The sequence below is a fragment of the Durio zibethinus genome, chromosome 12 (assembly GCF_047325235.1).
Source record: "Durio zibethinus cultivar Kanyao isolate XHJ-2024 chromosome 12, ASM4732523v1, whole genome shotgun sequence".
Lineage (NCBI taxonomy): Eukaryota > Viridiplantae > Streptophyta > Magnoliopsida > Malvales > Malvaceae > Durio > Durio zibethinus.
This window is the reverse complement of record NC_143173.1, coordinates 11538134-11555804: the sequence shown is the minus strand read 5'-3', so window position 1 is coordinate 11555804 and position 17671 is coordinate 11538134. Positions and strand designations below refer to the sequence as shown.

At 36.0% G+C, this 17671-nt stretch overlaps 3 protein-coding genes across 8 annotated transcripts; 1 reads left to right on the top strand and 2 right to left on the bottom strand.

Annotated features, from left to right (window-relative positions):
• Positions 1-978: 978 nt before the first annotated feature.
• On the top strand, positions 979-5913 carry LOC111296752 (protein IQ-DOMAIN 11-like). 5 transcript variants are annotated; one of them, XM_089740547.1, is made up of 6 exons: positions 2394-2797; positions 3082-3167; positions 3242-3598; positions 3917-4135; positions 4248-4379; positions 4463-5913. In XM_089740547.1, the coding sequence occupies exons 1-6, from the start codon at positions 2794-2796 to the stop codon at positions 5084-5086; spliced, it is 1422 nt and encodes a 473-aa protein (XP_089596673.1). In that variant the 5' UTR covers positions 2394-2793; the 3' UTR covers positions 5087-5913. The 5 variants fall into 5 exon arrangements, with proteins under 5 accessions (XP_089596671.1, XP_089596673.1, XP_089596672.1 ...); XM_089740546.1 differs by having other exon boundaries at positions 3239-3598; positions 4463-5912; XM_022891196.2 differs by having other exon boundaries at positions 3004-3167; positions 3239-3598; positions 4463-5912.
• A 529-nt stretch (positions 5914-6442) lies between these two features.
• LOC149515696 (uncharacterized) lies at positions 6443-7688 on the bottom strand. The gene is made up of 2 exons (XM_089741771.1): positions 6841-7688; positions 6443-6562 (listed from the first exon to the last, which is right to left on the bottom strand). The coding sequence occupies exons 1-2, from the start codon at positions 7561-7563 to the stop codon at positions 6443-6445; spliced, it is 843 nt and encodes a 280-aa protein (XP_089597897.1). The 5' UTR covers positions 7564-7688.
• A 2969-nt stretch (positions 7689-10657) lies between these two features.
• On the bottom strand, positions 10658-15469 carry LOC111297132 (zinc finger CCCH domain-containing protein 46-like). Of its 2 annotated transcripts, none has more exons than XM_022891752.2 (10): positions 15127-15469; positions 13501-14751; positions 13200-13385; positions 12919-13104; positions 12737-12831; positions 12399-12650; positions 12130-12286; positions 11724-11933; positions 11501-11586; positions 10658-11387 (listed from the first exon to the last, which is right to left on the bottom strand). In XM_022891752.2, exons 2-9 carry the CDS (start codon positions 14529-14531, stop codon positions 11514-11516), a joined length of 2190 nt encoding a protein of 729 aa, XP_022747487.2. In that variant the 5' UTR covers positions 14532-14751; positions 15127-15469; the 3' UTR covers positions 10658-11387; positions 11501-11513. The 2 variants fall into 2 exon arrangements, with proteins under 2 accessions (XP_022747487.2, XP_022747489.2); XM_022891754.2 differs by having other exon boundaries at positions 12925-13104.
• Positions 15470-17671: the final 2202 nt, after the last annotated feature.

Here is a 17671-nt window from a genome sequence, read left to right as displayed (position 1 = left end):
TTAGTCTGACAAAAAAAGAGAAAAACCAACAACACCCTTTGGTGAAAGACGAGGAGATAGTTTGGAGTTCGGAGTCAGAGCCTTTTAGCGGTTTTGTTGTAGCAGAACTCAGAGACATACGCTGTCACCCTAACTCTTGTTTCGGGCCAGAAGTTCAAATGGATAAAAATTGTCCATTGCTTGTAACTGGGCCAATAGCTTTAGTTTCTAGATCTGTTGCCCTCAATGTGAATTGGGTTCTTTTCCTTTTTCTCTTTTCCTTTGATCAGATTTAGTATTAATGATGTTATGTCTAGTGTTTTTCTTTTCATGGAACTTAGTAAAAGTATCATATATAAAGATTGTGGCACAGCCAAAATCCCTAACGAGCAAACATAATTTTTCAATCTTGTTAGTGTAACAGGAAATATAAAATCTCACCAAATTCATCTCTTTTTCTTAACTTCAAAGTTATGATTTAGATGAACAATTAAATATATCTTTTATTTTTTCTTGTACTCGTAATTAAATGCATATTTTGGGTGAAGCAGGGTCAAGTAAAGCCCGAAGCAACATGTGCTTCTTGGTTCCCACTTTCTCCTAATTTCTATCCTTTTCATCATTGTCCTCCTTGCTAGACCAATTAACACAGTCCACATTAATATTAATGGCCTTTTGGCAACCTTCTAACTTACAAAATAGATTGCTCTCAAAGTTTTCACAGTGGGGCTTGATTCTTGAAGCCTTATCATGAATTTTGTAAGACAATAATGACTGTTCTCAGCCTTACATTTTGGCTTGTGCCTATTTTCTGACACAGTTAATTATTCCCACATGAATATCAGGCATCTCAAGGGTTGAAATTGGAAACAGGTTTTTTTTCCTCAATTTTCACGTTAGGCATGAATAGCATAAGATTTTTTTCTCCTCAAGGCTCAATTGGTAGCAGCCAAGCTAATACGCTCAACACAAGTATATCAGTAATACTCAACTGTTTTGCAGGCTATTCATTTCCTTGGATTTACAGCAGGTATATGAACTCTGATAGTTACTCCGAGAGAGGCTGTTTTAACCGATGGATGGGTTGTGTAATTCTCGTGCAGTCTGCAGCATTTCTTCCAACAGCGAAGGTAAAAACAAATACTATATCTTGAAAGGAAAAGATGCCATAATTGGTCACAAAGGCACTAATTAACAAAGGCCAGTATGTGAATGTAGTCAAAGGCCTAGTGATGGTCCTCATGCACCATCTTATTAACATTATTTAGATCCTCATTTGCCACTCACAATAATTTTATTGCTTACTAATAATTAGTTGTATTTATTCAAGTTAGAGTCAGAGAATGAGAGCCTGGGAGATTTGGCTTTCTGAAAAGGAAAAGAGAATCATTCTTGTTCTTTTAGAAAAGTTGAGTATGAGAAGGAGGCTATGAGTGATGGGTGAGTATTTATTCTTTCAACATTTGGGCCCTTTCACAGCTGTCATTCCCTCCCACAACTCAAGGCTGCTTTGTTTTCATCTCCTAAAATCACTCATCTTTTTTACATTGAGAACAATCAATAACAAGCTCTCTCTTTCTCTGTGTCTCTCTGCCCCATCCCCCACTTCCCTCAGTAATGGCAGTATTATATGCATGTAATATGTACATGTTGGTATGCGCATATATAATAGTATCTCAGGAATGGTCCATATTTTTCTAATAAAGAATGATAACTCTACCTTGAGGGCAAAGGGAAAGGATATCATATCATAAGGCAAAACTCAAAGCCTTAATCTGTCTGTTTTTTCATTATTTCAAGCCAAATTAAGTACTTGGACACGGTTTGAGGTTTTGGTCTCCGGTTTCAAAACTGATAACACTTTTATTAATCAGGATCAAATCGCCATAATGAATTAGGTGGGAATATAAATGGTAAGCTGAAGATACCGATATCAAAACTTCAATGCCTCAAAATTTGGATATAAATATAAAGTTTATATTTGATGCACTATTAATATACAGATTTTATATACTCTCAACGAAATATATAGTGCACTTGGTCCCCTCAAGCCTCAACCGCCTTGAAATCATATCATGGAAAATGCAACACCACAATAAGAAATCCTTGCTGCCCTCTCTGCCAACCAAGTTCTTTTCATATGCTAGCTACATTGAGGATTAATTGGAGAAGGCTATATGGTTGTGCTTGGACCCCCAAAGTTAAGTAGTAGAATACTAGAATTCTGACAAGTAGCAAGGTGAATGAATCCACATTGTATCTCAATTTCCAAGTATTGCTCTTGCATTGCAATGTTCCTCCCAAGAGAAAAGAGTGAAGGATTATAAAGTAATTTCGCTCAAATGTCTGTTAGAACTTTAGAAAAAGAGGAGAGTTGGAAAAAGATGGAGAGGCCCATGAAGCTTAGAAGGACTTTATCATAATTCATTGAAGAGGTTCCCTCCATGAAATACAGTAAAGCTCAGCTCTTTTTTTAATCATACTGTGATTTCTTGGAAGGCCCACAACTTTGAACAGATGAAACTCATCATGAAAAAGATGGAAAACTATGAATCGTTTGACAGATATCTAATTGTACATTGCTAGATTATCATCAACTGAATCAACTTTTGGGTCTTTGTGGTTTCAGTTTTTCAAGGAAAAAATGGCTTTCTTCAGTTTTCTAATTAAATTCCTTCACTATCACTTTTCTTGGTATTTGGTATAATAAAGAATGGTTAGGCAGTCCTATCTCAACTCATATATCCAAGTTCCCAAGGACCAAGCTTTTTGAAGCGGTGATTCCTGTTTGATTCTCCAAATGGATTCCAGGAAATGGGTAAGAATGCAGTCAACCTTTGGTACAGAATTCATATGGAATTTAACACTATAATATCAATTTTGAGTTTTTGACTTTTGATGAAATGCTTGAAAAACTTTGGTTCTTTCAGAAGCTTTGACTGAGCAAAGTAACCATCATTATCTATATATGTTACTTCCTGTTCTAGCTTTCCTCCATTTTTCACCTTTTCCTTTCTATACAAGAATGTTGTTGTGGTCGGGTTAGGATGCAGAGCTGTAAAGACTCAGAATTACTGAAAATAACTTAAAATTTTCCCTAAGGCGATATCTCTTCAATGACTAAGAAGAGCTGGTTCAATCTAGTGAAGAGGTTTTTTCTCTTTGAAACACTTTCAAAAACAGATAAGGTATTTTTTCTTTAAATGTCCCTATTTATTTATTTCATGGATGGCTTTCATTGATGTTATCTATTTCTTAGAAGGAGAAAAGAAGGAAATGGATGTTTGGAAGGTTTAGGACCAAAAGGTTGGCATCCCTTACAGCTCCATCACCATCAAGAGACAGGAAAAAATGTGAAAGAGAGGAAGAACATGACAAACATGGTTTAACTGTGGCTATTGCCACAGCTGCTGCCGCCGAAGCAGCTGTTACAACTGATCAGGTTGCGGCCGAGTTTGTCCGGCTCACTTGTACCCCTCAATCTAAACATAAATGTGAAGCAGAAACAGAAGAACAAACTGTGGATGTTCAACCTGATTCCTCTTCATCTAATGAGCATGAGAGAAGGATACAAGAACTTGTTGCCACAAAAATTCAGGCTGCCTTTCGGGGCTACGTTGTAAGTTCTCTTGTTTCACCACTATTGAACTTCCATCTTTTCATTAATTGTTTGTTAGTGATTTTTCATTCTAGTATCTTGTAATAAATCAGGAAAACTGAGGTGTGGATTTGGCTAAGGAAAAGAGTTCTGCCACAAGAAAATCTGCATATACCCATTTCTTTTTCCCCTTAGTGCTTTTGGTTTATTGAGATTTGAGAGAGTGGTCTCAGTCATAAGTGTTCCTCCAAAACAAACCACACTGACTATTATAAACACAAATTGCACCATTGATTAACTCCATAATGGATTTTAAAGTTCTTGTGGAGAAACTTGTAGGCAAGGAAAGCTTTGCGGGCACTGAAGGGGATAGTGAGGCTTCAAGCAATCATCCGAGGCTGGGCTGTTAGACGACAAGCAAGGACAACTCTAAAATGCTTACAATCAATTGTAAATATTCAGTGTCAGGTTTGTGCAAGGAGATTCCAAATGGCAGAAGGTACTTGGCAATATGATGAGAACAAACAGTTGCTGACATTGAAAGACAAGATTATTAAGGTATGTGTCGATGATGCAAACAACACTAATCCAACTCCTAAGAGGATGTCATTTCTTGATGTGACAAGAGCTCCATCTAATTACACTGGATAAAATGATCAAAAAATTACAGGTGGACATAAACAGTCAAAGAAGATGGGATGATAGCATTTTGACAAAGGAAGAGGCGGATGCAATGGTTTTAAGCAAGAAAGAAGCAGCAATCAAAAGAGAGCGGATAAAGGAATACTCGTATGTTCATCGGGTAACCCTCTTTGGCTTGAATCTGTCTTCAGATTTTTATTTACCTAGTGCATTGTTCTAAGGAGTTAGAAAAGAAAATTGCAGAAGTCAGCAGAATCAGAACAGAATAAGGGTAATGGAAGATTAAAGTACTGGTTAGACGAATGGGTGGATACTCAAGTCACTAAAAGTAAAGAACTTGAAGATTTGGACTCGGTTTGGACTTCAATCCGCAGGCCTACAGAGGAAACCAGAGCTAAACAACTAAAGCTGGAGACCTTTCCAAGACAGTATCATCATCATATTGATGGTTTGGATTCTCCAGCACCAGTTCCACGAAGATCGTTTCACAGAAAGCAGTGTTCTTTGGGAGAAGACAATTATTTTTCGACCTCTCCTGTAGTTCCAACATACATGGCTGCTACACAATCTGCTAAGGCAAATGTAAGATCAATGAGCTCACCAAAGCTAAGGCCTGGAAGTTTTGATACGCAGTCTGAAAGCTACTCACCATATAAGAACAAGCTCTCTCTTATATCTTCTGTTACACGTACAAGAGAAGCGCCCAGCAGTTGTGGGATCAGTAGTAGGCCTAGCGCCTATCAGCAGAGATCCCCTAGCCTAAAGGGTGTTCCAGGTCCTGTAAAATCAAAGCGACCTTTGAAGGATCTGAGCTTTAACTCTGGGTGTTCGTTACCTAATTGGGTGCGAGAAAGCACCTTCAGATGATTCTTCCGTTCTGATTATTTGGTGATGATAGCAATTCTTTTTTATTTTGTTGGTTTGAAGTGTAGATGCTACTTTGTGCTTAACAATTGAAGACATCCAGTTTCATGTATGACTGATCTTGACTCCTCAGATACTAATTAACTACAAAGCTACAACAAGAAGGGAAATGCTCCGGGAGTTGCCAAGGTTGGGACCCTCCATCATTAGGCACTCACATCTCCTTGGCCCACGAAAAATAGCATTGGTTCCAATACCCCAGCCGTGCTACTTCACCGAATGCACCATTGGATCCTCTCACTGCTGAAAGCTCGAGTTTCAGACCACGACTATCCTTAACCTTTCTCCAACTTAACCACAACAAATTGAGGAAGCAAATTCTACCAAAGGAGCCATGTCCAAGGCACAACCATTCTACTAACCTAAATTGCCTAGACATCATTGGAATAATCTCATGATGCTGAAAGTTACCTAGCCTCTTCAATCTGTCCTTCATGGTAGATAAAACTGCTAGAAAAAGAATTCCAAGGGAAACGAAAGCAAAGACGTAAAACACCAAAATCTTTAGAATAACATACGAAGCGTCAGAGCTTGCTGCGACTTCAAAGGAAAACAGACTTTCTCCTAAGTGCCACACATTCCTATTGCTGCCTGCTGCATGTGTCACACCCCGTGTGAGGGAATTGGTCTATGGTCGAGTCAGTAAAAATAAATAAATAGGAATTTTGACCGCACGTTTGCTAAGCTTAAGACCGAGCCACGTGACACATGCACACGCACTAGGGAGCCCAGTTTTTCTTTCCTATATTAATCACAAAAATCTTCTTTATTTTCCTTTCAGAAAAAAGCAAACGTCTCTCACTTCATCAATCGATGCAGGTGCCAACTTTTTGTCAATTCTCTCCCAAATTTCTTTTGTGATGCGATATGCTTGTCGATAGACTATGATTCAGTTCCAATATTTGCTATGGGTCTGATTCCATATACATGGATTTCAGAGTGTAAAAGAGGCCACAACCCATGGTTACAACCAACTAGACCCAAAAATGCAGAACAGTATGGGCTGCACTTTAATTTTAGGTATCTCAAACTTACAGGGCTTTGTAGACTTTCAAACAAAACTAAGAAAAAAATGGGCCTCTGGTGAACCTCATATGTTATCATGAGTGTATTTGATGCTCGAATAATTCCTTACAATCAGCAATCAAGGGAAAAAAGGAGTCTAAAGTGCAGCAAGACCTAGAATTAGAACAATATACGAAGGGGAGAAGCATAAAGATTTTGAAAATACCATTATTGAGGGTACAATCAAATACATGAATCAAGAATGTGCTTGATATTTTATTTATCAGTTAGAAACTAGATTGAAACATAGCTTCTAGCTTGACGTATAGAAGATTTCTTTTTCAATTCTTTCTCTCTTTCAAGCTCTAGAATGATTTTCGAAGTGCAGAGGCAATTTGCCTTTAATGCTTTTTGCTTAAATTAAACAGTAATATCACTATTAATTAAAGAAAAACCAACTCCTAAACAAGTTTTAAGTAGATGAAGTATTCCGTAGAACTCATGGACTGGTAAAAATCAATTTCGAATTGTTTTCATGGCCACCTTTTCTGCTACAGCCAACTGTTCATGTGTGTTTTATTGTTATTATTGGATAAGTTGTATTTTATTTATCCAAGAAAGCATAGTTCTGCTACAAAGTAACTATCCAATTGTCTGTACAATTAACTGATAGTCTATTCTAGCATAGCGACATTTAGGTTCCAAGCATCACATAACTCTTTATTGACTCTATCTGCAGCAATATGACTTAGCCTTCGAACATCATCTTTAATTCGATTTTGCAGCTGTGTTGTTGTCTCTTCTTTTTGCTTGAATATTCTGAAGTTCCTTTCCCTCCATATGTGATATATGCAGGCATTCCATGCTAGTCTCAAAATGATGAATATCAATGCTTTCCCTTTCAATCCATTTGTTGCCCAGTTTTGTTCTGAACCCCGATTCTCCACTACTCTGCGAATTCTGCATGATTGAATCAACCAGTGCCAGACTTCCTTTGAGAATGCCCAGCCAAAGAGCACATGATCCCTTGTTTCTGCTTCAGTCTTGCATAACCCGCACCTGTCATCTGTCTCCATTCCCCGAGCTCTCAGCCTATCTTTAGTTGGTAGTCGATTCAGTATAGCCATCCAAGAGATCAATGAGTGTTTAGGAATATGGTATGTGAACCATATTAGCCTGTGCCATCTGACCTTTTCTTGCTTGGGCCTAAGGATCTTCCATACAATAGCAGCAGAATACTTATTATTTGGAGAAGGCCAAACTTCTACTCCACTTTCCAGCTTAATGAACTGCCAAGCAATTTGCCTTAGTTGCAAGATAGTTGCAACTTGCAACAACTTCTTGCTACTCCATTCTTCAACCACATGCTTTAGCATAGCCATTGTCGATTGAATAATTATAACATAGTTTGGCATTTGTAATCACAGTTTTACAATAATACAAGATTCAGATTCTTCTTTTTCTATGTATCCTATCTGATCCTGTCCTTTAATTCCTTTTACAAATATTAATGTCAATTTTTTGGCAGGGTGTGTCTGTTGTGAAAGCCTTTTATAGCTGCTTAGTCAGTCCAGCTTAAGCGTCTAACACCCTGAAGAAAATAAACCTGTAGCTTCAGTGGAGCTTTGCCCCATTTTGAAGATGCTATATAAGATACTCACCAGGAGGTACTCAATTTCTTTTCCTCCCTGGCTAGATGATGTTTTTATTATTCCATAAAGCTGTGACTCTCTCTCTATTTCAGACAGGCAACTAGAGTTGCAACCGGATAATTATGTCGATTGAGCTATTATGTATATGCACCATAGTCTAGATTTTCATTGTTTCAGAAGTGTGAGCTGATTCCTCCCTTTTTTTTAATTTGAATCAATGTTCAGGGAGTTTCCATTACAAGGCACCCTTGAAGCATTAAGGGGTGGAACAATGAATGATCCAAAAGATCGTATTGATCGAGATAGCAGAAACTCACGTGTTGTACCGAGTATCACTCTTGGTCAAGGACAGCAGCCTTGATAAAAGATGATTATATATGGGCAGATGTGATAAACAAGTGACTAGTGTAGGTTGTATGGTTAAAGAGCTGTAGTGGACTAGTGGAGGTGAATGATTAGAGCAGTAAAGGGAAATGTGATGACAAGTGATCATGAGAGTGTGTTCTTCAATTCCTTAATTTTTTTTTCTTTCTTTTTTTTTTTTAGGTGTTATCCATTTGTAAATGTCGTGACTAGCTGAAGGCATGTAGTGGCTTCATCTTTTTCCTGTTACCGAATTCATTGGTGAAAGTGGCTAATTGTTCAAATTAACCTTAGCTTTTGCAAAAACCATTTAGGATAAATTAATTGACAAGCTTGTGGAAATGAGAAGTTTGAGTGCATTGCGAATCCACTGGATTTCATGTGCGTCTTTGATTTCTTATCAATGCATTGCTTTGATCAAGACAACTAGTGAATTTATTGGGTTTACTGTCGAATAAATTTGATATAAAAATTTACTTGCATTCTAACATTTTGTAACGGAATTCATTGGGGTAAGGCAAGTTTGGGATTGGGACTAGGTGGTTGTTAATTCACCTATAGACCTAAGTACTATATAAGGCGGTAAGGCCATTTAAACAAGGCTGCAGTTGGAAGGAAGAGGCCATTTAAAAATTTTGCTGTACAATGAATCATCTATATACTCCTACAATAAATATATATATATTTTTTTTGCCAATGAATTACGACCATTATTGAACTGATTTCCTGTTAGTCTGAAGCTGGATGTACGGACGGGTTATTCTGATATCTCAAATTCTGAATAATGTGAACCTAATTTGCATGCAGCTAGCGCAAGAGAGGAGGCAGCTAGCAGATCGTGAATGATTCATGAACACCAGCTACGTTCCATGGATTCATCCAATCTTTTTCTTTTGATTTGATGACCATGATAGACGGCGGGAACAAGGAAAACAGACTCATTATTTTGTGCATGCATGTATTGCTGTACGGTGCGGGTGGAGGAGCTAAGCAAGCTATCTTGTTTTTAAAGTGAAGTTTTTGTGATTACAAAATTAGACATATTCTTATTAGCCACCCAAATCCACATGAATGCCAAAACCTAACTCTTCTTTTTCCTAAAGAAACAATTTCCACCACCGTATGCATATATATATATATATATATATATATGAACATAGACGAATTACAGAAACCATCCATAGATATGAGTTTAGTTGACATTAATTCTGAAAAAAAGGTCAACCTGCCTAATACAATTGGTAAAAGCCGTATGCTTAATTCATTGCCCTCCTATCATTAAGCAGATTTGAGGCACCAAAACTTTGGGCTAAACATAGAAAGCAAAATTCCCACATGTATATCGTGGCTTGATTTTTTTGTTTCTAAAGTACACTTCATGTAGTCAAGCCGCCACAAAATTACATGTTTTACAAAACAGTCTAAAAAGATGATAAGATAATCATCAACCCCTATCTTCAACCATTCATCATTGTCAAGAAACGTAAGCAAATGTAACTCTTAATAAAAATATATCACATATAATATACGTTAGTGGGTACGTATTATTAACACAAATCTTCATCAAGTTGGACCTTTATCTTCTCTTGCGCTTGTAAATGATAATTAGAGCATTAACCACTTCCATAAATTTCCTGGAAAAAGTAAACTCCACTTTTTGGGAAGGGAAACTGCCATGGAACGATCATTCCTTCCTGACCTCTCTAACATGACCGGTTTGTACTTATTCCATATACCACTTGCATGCCAGTTGCCACCCTGTTTTCTCTGTTATTGTATTTTCTACCAATTCTTTTTCCTTTGCCTTTAATTACAGACTTCAAGGCCACAGTGAAAGTAGACAAAGAAACCCCGAAACAAGAAATTTAAAGAAATTGTGCTGTGACAATCGCAGAAAAAAGCCATGCATAGCCCTAAAAGATTCCCAGTGAGCAGTGCAACCGTGCACTTTTGTCATACGTGTGGCATCACGTTCACATATAAACTTTAAGATCCAAGGGAGTGTCCTTTCCTTCTGGGCCCTGTCTGTCAACATTTTGTTTGATTCAACCAGAAGCCTAAAGAGAGAGAAAGTGAAGGGCCAATTTTCTATGCTAAATTGCCAATAACGTCTATTACTTTGCAGCAATACTGAGGAAGTCAGGAGCAGAGAAAAAAAAAAAAAGTTAAATCATTCACTCAATCACATGGGTGGGTGCTGATGGGGAGGACCCACTTGCAACCTGGCACATGCATATATTATTACTACTTACTAAAACAAGAGTAGGACCCATCTTCTACTGCCAACCACCCATGTGATGTTGTGTCTTGTGGTCCTTCCTGTTTCCCCCCCCCCCCCCCCCACAATGAAAGTATGACCCCACCCCAATCAATAATGCTGTTGCTGGAGAGATTCTAACAATGAAACAAATTAATTATTGTACTAGTCCTAGTAGACAATATCGTAATAATAAAACGTAAAAGACAGAAACAAAAGAAAATAATCACATTAGAATTTAGAACAACTCTTTTTTCTTCTTTCTGGATTCTGATATATTTTCACTGGTAAACTTTTTCTCTTTATATCTGTCTCATATCATAATCTAAAAGGGTTGACACGGTGTAGCCACTGGCTACAAATAACAGCAAATGCACAAGGTACACTTTGAACTAAATTTAATTAATGTTTGTAACCTTCCCTCTAAACCTCCAGGCAGATCACGTCTCTCCCCCATTTTTACCCCTCAAGGGCCATACACAATACACTATGCATTTACCTTTTCTGCCTCTGGACTGTTTCCCTGCTGTTGATGCTATACAAACACAAAAAGACATTGTGATTACACCCTAACAAACATAGACTAACAAACTAAAAAACTAAATAATGCCCTTTTCTTGTTTCTTCCAGGGAAACCATCGGTACTGAAAAAAAGGAGGGGGAAGAAATTACAGTTCAAGGGGAGTTACAACTACACATTTGACTGTGTGATCCGTTTTTTTCTTCTGTGCTTTTACCTGTGGTCCAAACTCAACTACTGAAACAATAGATAACAAATATTACAACAAAATAAAGGAATGGCTGACCCACTTCCTTCACTGCCTTTTATGTATGCATTTTGTATGGTAGTGAGTAGTATAGTATTGATGATAATGACGATATTGGTTGAGGTGGTTCTGATTGTAGTGGCGGTTCTCTACAGATCTCTGATGTGAATTTTTTTTGTTTGGTTATACTTTCAGTCTTCCTGTAAAGAGAAGCCAACCTCATGAGAGAGAGAAAACATAATTTTGTAAGCATATATATAAAACAAAACAGAAACAATCCATTAAAGAAAAGAATCCTATGCTATCCATTTACCTAAGCATAGGAGCTAAATTCCAACAGGGCAAGTAGGGCCGCCAGTGCCCGCATACATGCCAATGGTCCCATGTCCAGAAGAGAACCTGAATTGAGAGGCACAAGTCAAGTTACAAATCATTTTGATACATGGTATTTCCAATCTTATAAAGATTCCGTCTATAAGTGTAATGATAGCATTATTGAATCAACAAGAGTGGCTCTCTTAGCGACAATAATGTACCTGGGCATTTGGCAGTTGAAGGAGTTGAAGGATGCCATGTCTAATGCATTATTTGCAGGAAGCAAGGTTGAAGAAACCCAATTATTGTTAACAGAAGAAGCTAAGACTGATGCATCCTTATCCGCTTCGGCATTGGAAAAAGCTGACAAGTACTTTCCAGAGGCTTTTGTAGGAGATGCAAAAGGACTATCAGGAAGGTTGTGCCCCAAACTGCAATTAGTTACAAAATATACATAAATTTACAATTAATAGACTATTTGATCATCCGACTGGAAATAAAACCATAAAGATCATACAAATGAACTAAATAGAAATTGAACGCAAATCTAAGCAAAAAATCCTATTTGCTCTTCTCGGTTTAGTCCTAATTTGAAGCTAAGTGCACAAAGTAACATCACTTGTATACCTTTCTGGCAGATCACCATCTTCACAATGAGGGCTTTCCTTGCCACTACCATTCTCTTCGGCACTGACTGATTCTTTACCAGCAGCAGTAGCAGTACTGGTTGCTTGCTTCTCAAGAGCAGTGGTAGATACAGCCGGCAAAGGGCTAGAACAATTCTCTGCAATGAAACATTGCAAGTAAATTTTTTTTTCCAATATAGAATGCCGACTGATATCCACCAGGCAAATTATCACTAGATTGATTTGTTATATTTTAATGGAAATGTGTACCTTGTGGAGCTTCTTGAGTGATGTGAAATTTAGGAAGTACAAGGGACTGGCTGAAAAGGTTTGGTGAGGGAGTCGGTGAAGGAATGGAACTTCCACTAGAAAGAGCCCTGTGATGGTGATGCTTCTTAACATCAAGGAGCTGCAGACCCATAAACCTTCTATTTTGAAGCTCAAGGGCTTGCTGCAGATCAGCTTGTTCCTCCAAGTTTCTCCTCCAGAACATGTCGTGGGTATTGTAAAACATCCTTGCTCCTAATTGTACACGGTTATTGTTAGGCATATGTACCTCACAAGGAAAATAAATAAGGGACAATGTTGTTTTCTAGGCCTCTGCTTACCGAGCTGAAGGTCAAATGGGTCTATAGAATCAAGGCCAGTTGGAGTACCACAAGGAGAGAACTCTCCTCTTTCCACTTGTTGCTGCTGCTGCTTCCTGCAAGATATCAAGTAGCCATAAAAATCTAGATCAAGTAAACAAGTCATGCGAAAATAAATATTTTAAGTGTGAGAGAGAGAGTGCCTGTACTTGTCTGGGACTTTTCCTTTCTCCTTGTAGGGCTTCACCAGGACCCGAGCGTCGCAAACAAAATGAGGATTCCCTTTAGCCAGAATGATCTTCACGGTCTCAGGATAAACAAAGGTAACAAATCCAAACATTCTCTTCTGCTGGAATGGTATCCTCACATCTTGAACCGGTCCATAAATTCTTCAACGAAAAACAATTATTTTAGCAACAAAGGTGAATTTCACCAAACTGCACTAACATAGAACCCAATAAAAGCACCGTTTTCAACAAAAAACCTGAAATAATTTGACACATCCTCTTCTCTGAAAGTGCTATCAGCTGGGAAAGTCAAGTAGATCTGTCTTGACGCTGGGTTAAGCATTCCTGTTTCACTATTTATAGAGAAACCGTTCCTTTCAAGCCTCGAACGGTTAAATTTGTTCATATCATCACCCATCACCAAAGCAGCAGCCGCTGCAGCCCTATAGTTTCAACCAAAAAGAAATCATTTAACATTACCACACACCAAAGAATCAAGTCAAGACTCATCTTTTACTACATACTAGATAGCACAAGAAGGAATAATTCACTAAGTACCTCTGACTATCATTTTGTTGCTGTTGAAGAAACAAATTCATGCACTTTGGGGAGTAAGGAAAAGAAGCAGAAGCCATAAACTGAGAAGCAGCAGCCAACCTTTGTTGCTGAGCAGATTTAGATCTAAGAAACTCATGGCACTGGTCCATCATCTCAATCTTGTTAGGTGATCCAACCAAAGTCGCATCATCTGTACCAGCAACCACTGAACCAGACTCCCCAAGCGCACCATGGATAAATCTGCAACTATTCCCATTTTTACAGTACCCTCTAGCAAAATACAAGCAGGGTCTCCACCCAAACCCTGAAGTTGGGTCATCAGCTCCCAAAATATCGCTCACAGAGCTACTCCTCCTGTGAAACGAGCTTCCCCAATATGAGGAGAAGCCTATAGCGTCAGTGCTACCACAAGCAGCAGCAGCTGCTGAACTCGAGGACAAGTCAGCTGCTTGCGGATAGAACAAATCATGGTTTTCGGGGTTAAGCTGCGGCGAGCTTTCATTGAGGAAAGATAGTGGGTCTTGAAGTTGAAACTCATCAATCATATCAGTAGCTCCTCCATTTCCATAGAAGTGTAAAGGAGAAGGGTTTAGAGACCCACTGCTTGGACTGATCAACACATCAGGATTTGGAAGATCAGATAAAGCACTCCAAGAAGAACTACCAGGAGAAGTAGAAGAGTTGGTAGGGATCGTGAGAGAAGATGGAAGATTGACTCCACCGTTGCCTAGAAGCCTGGAAGCAGATGAACTTTGTCTTGAAATATTAACAGGGTTTGGGTTGTTTGCAAGAAAAGGAGAAGGAGATAACGGGGTTGAAGGTGTTGAAGGAGAGTTCGTGGGAAGACCAAGCTCCTTTTTTGCCTTGAGAATCACTGAGTGAAGTAAAGCTTCAGGACCAAACGCTAAACGAATCATCTCCTTCTCGCCATGATCTTGAATGAGCAGTAGACCCATGATTTTGGAAGCATTTTCTGGTTCCAAATTTTGGATTCTTGAGAACACGACTCTGGTTGCTTCATAACCATCCATTATGGAAAGCACACCAGCCCCCAACCGTCTCCAAATATTGTTTAGTTGCTGTATACTTTACTTTTCTTCTATGATTTTGAAAGAGAGTGAGTAATTGAATGTTTTGAGTAAGGTGTTTACAAGTAAAACATCTTTCTCAACCACAAACTCTACCAACCAACTTGTGATCAGTTAGGCGCAGTGCAGTGTCTCTCTATCCTTCCCTCTTTCTCTTATATTCCTGAAAAAATGAAAAAAAAAAAAAAAACTCCATGAAAGAAACATAAAGAAAATAAATTGATAGAAAAGAAGGAAAAAGAAAGCATTAAAAGGAGAATTCCCGTGTGGATATTTAAAGGGAAGAAAACATGGTGGTTGAATTTATTTATAAAGCAAACATGAGCAAAAGTTGCAGTAAGATAAAGGCGAAAGAGTAACAACAACGCTTGTCCTTTTTATTTTTCTCCGCCTTTTTCTTTTTGCTTGATAGATAGATAGAGAAGAAGTGAGAAGGGAGAGCTTCCTAGTTCCCAGTTTGTAGTTCCATTTCTTTCTCAATGTTTGAAGTAATTAATTTGAGAAAACAGTATTTGGGGTAGGAGAGTAGGGGCTTTACCCATACAAGAGAGAAAGTTTGTGAATAATAGGGTGTTCTGCTTCTGACCCGAAGATTAGCAAAAGGGTCAAGTGAAGAAATCTATGGTTGATGTTGTTGTTGTTGTTGGTGTCTCTGAATTAGCGCTTTCAGCTTTCAAAACTTACTTCAAAAGCCAAACCACCGCCCTCTTTCTTTCAAGCCTCTGACAGTGAGCAGGGGGAGCAGCAGCAGCAGTAGCAGAGGATGTATCAATTGCTTCACTGCCGCTGCTACGTTTTTGGGTTCTGGAGCCTATAGTGGGCAGTCAAAGCTAAAGGCATTGGAGCATACGGAGATTTTCTTTCTTCTTGTTTTTCTCTGTGTCTCTCTCATATGAAGTTATAAATAAATAAAACGAAAAGAAAAAGAATGGCAAGTGGCAGTGAGAGTGTGTTGGGAGTCGGGGTGATTTGAGTTGAGTTTGGGTGGATCCACAACTGTGCTTCATTTTCTATTTTAGTCATTTTCATCTAGAATGTAAATAAAACATCAATTAAGCCTTAATTAGAATAAAATTTAAATGTAATTAGATTATTATTGAATCAAGTTTCAATAGTTGATTTATTAAGTGAATTAAATTTAAATATTTTTAATATTTGATTTAAATAATTGGTGAGTTTAATCAAAATTTTAAATTTTAATATATTTTTATTATTTTAATTAAAAATTATTATTTTATTTATATATATTAATTCGAGTTTTAATTTGAATTTTGAATATATTATTTTAACTTATTTTTTATTAAATAAATTTAATTGAGTGAGTTAAAATAATTTAAATTTAATTTCAAATTAAATTTAAATTAAATATTTAATTGAACTGAAATCAAATTTTGATTCAAACTTAAATTTAAATTTTTATTATATGGATTCGATTACACTTTTACTTTCATCTCTCACCAATGAGTCCTAACTCTCTCTCACTTTTCATTACATTTTTTTTTTATAGTTAGAGTTACTTAAACAAATATATTATTATTATTATTATTATTATTATTATTATTATTATCCTCTGTCGTTGTGTTTTTTAATCTTACCTCCGTATATAATATGTAATACTTAAGTTAGATATAATAATTTTAAATATGATTTGATGATACAATATAAAAACAATATAAAAAAATTTAATATGTATTTTAAAAAAATATGTTTCATATTTATTCATGTTGATACAAATTTCAACATGACATAATTTGTGTCTTACAATTATTGATATATCTAAATACAGGACACAATATGAATAACATATTTAATTTAATCTTATCATACGAGTATACATTTAACATATTTAATACATTTAACATATTTTTTATATTTATTTTAATTTAATATAAATATATAAAGATTATTTTGAATTTTATTTTTTTAAGTATGATACTTAATTAGCTATTTCATATCATAAAAAAATTATTTTAAACAATTAATTATGATACTCATTTAATAATTATTATTAAATTATTTTTATATTCATAAATATAAATATTAATATTAATCTTATACATTATTATTATTATTTTAATCTTTAATAGTTTATCATTTTAAATTTGATACTAAAAATTAAGTAGTTACGTAATATATATTAAAATTTAAATATATATTAAATGGGTATTAAATTTTTTTATTTTTTTAATATGTAAGTATTTTTTATATTAATAACATGCTAAGTTTATTAAATTATAAATTATAAATAATTTATAATTATTTATTATTTTAATTATATTTTTATATATATTTAAGTTAATTATATCTATTTATATATATTTATATATTCGTATATATTCATATTATTCATATTTATTTGTATCGTATCATATATAATATATATGATAAATATATCATATTTATATTTAAAATTTAAATATATTTTATCATTTATATTATATTTATAGTTTAATAATTCATATTATTATAAAAATCAAATACGATATAATACACGTTACGAATTTCGAACTATCATGTCTATTTTAAATTAAAGAACATAATTAATTAAACAAAAGAAGAAATGACGATAGTGATCTAACCCACTCTGTTCCTTTTGCGAGTACGTAATACGCGCCAATGGGAATAAATGGTGATGCAGATTGAGGGACCATTTGGCTTGAATCTAACGTGGATGATGATTGGGAGCATCATCTTCAATTGCTAATGTGGGTCCGACTCTCCAATCAATCGCTCTCTTTACAAAGGGAAAAAATCCTTACCCTCACACTATCTTGCCATAAATTCATTTTGCATTTACGCTATACATAAAGGCAAAAACCAAAATTACCCGTAGTTATTTATCTTACTCAAGTGTTTTTTTTTTTTTTTTTTTTAATTTTGCACACAATGTTATTGGGAGACAATAACCATTATAATATATGTCATTTGTAATAATTCATTACTAAGTTTATGAAAATATTCAAGCAAATCAAAATAAGTTTGATAAATTTTGTTCTAAAAAAGTTTTGATGAATTATAGAAGTATCCAAACATGTTACTCCTTCAATCCCAATTTGTTTGTTTTGTATTAATTTTTACAGAAT

Coding starts and splice junctions, on each gene's coding strand:
- LOC111296752 (XM_089740545.1), top strand. CDS start 1,014: ATGAACTCTGATAGTTACTCCGAGAGAGGCTGTTTTAACCGATGGATG. Junction 1,110..3,238: donor CATTTCTTCCAACAGCGAAG/GTAAAAACAAAT, acceptor TCTATTTCTTAG/AAGGAGAAAAGAAGGAAATG. Junction 4,136..4,247: donor TGAAAGACAAGATTATTAAG/GTATGTGTCGAT, acceptor AAAAAATTACAG/GTGGACATAAACAGTCAAAG.
- LOC149515696 (XM_089741771.1), bottom strand. CDS start 7,563: ATGCCAAACTATGTTATAATTATTCAATCGACAATGGCTATGCTAAAG. Junction 6,563..6,840: donor GTGATGCTTGGAACCTAAAT/GTCGCTATGCTA, acceptor GTTTAATTTAAG/CAAAAAGCATTAAAGGCAAA.
- LOC111297132 (XM_022891752.2), bottom strand. CDS start 14,531: ATGGATGGTTATGAAGCAACCAGAGTCGTGTTCTCAAGAATCCAAAAT. Junction 12,651..12,736: donor CCCATTTGACCTTCAGCTCG/GTAAGCAGAGGC, acceptor GTGTACAATTAG/GAGCAAGGATGTTTTACAAT. Junction 12,287..12,398: donor CACTCAAGAAGCTCCACAAG/GTACACATTTCC, acceptor GTTTCATTGCAG/AGAATTGTTCTAGCCCTTTG.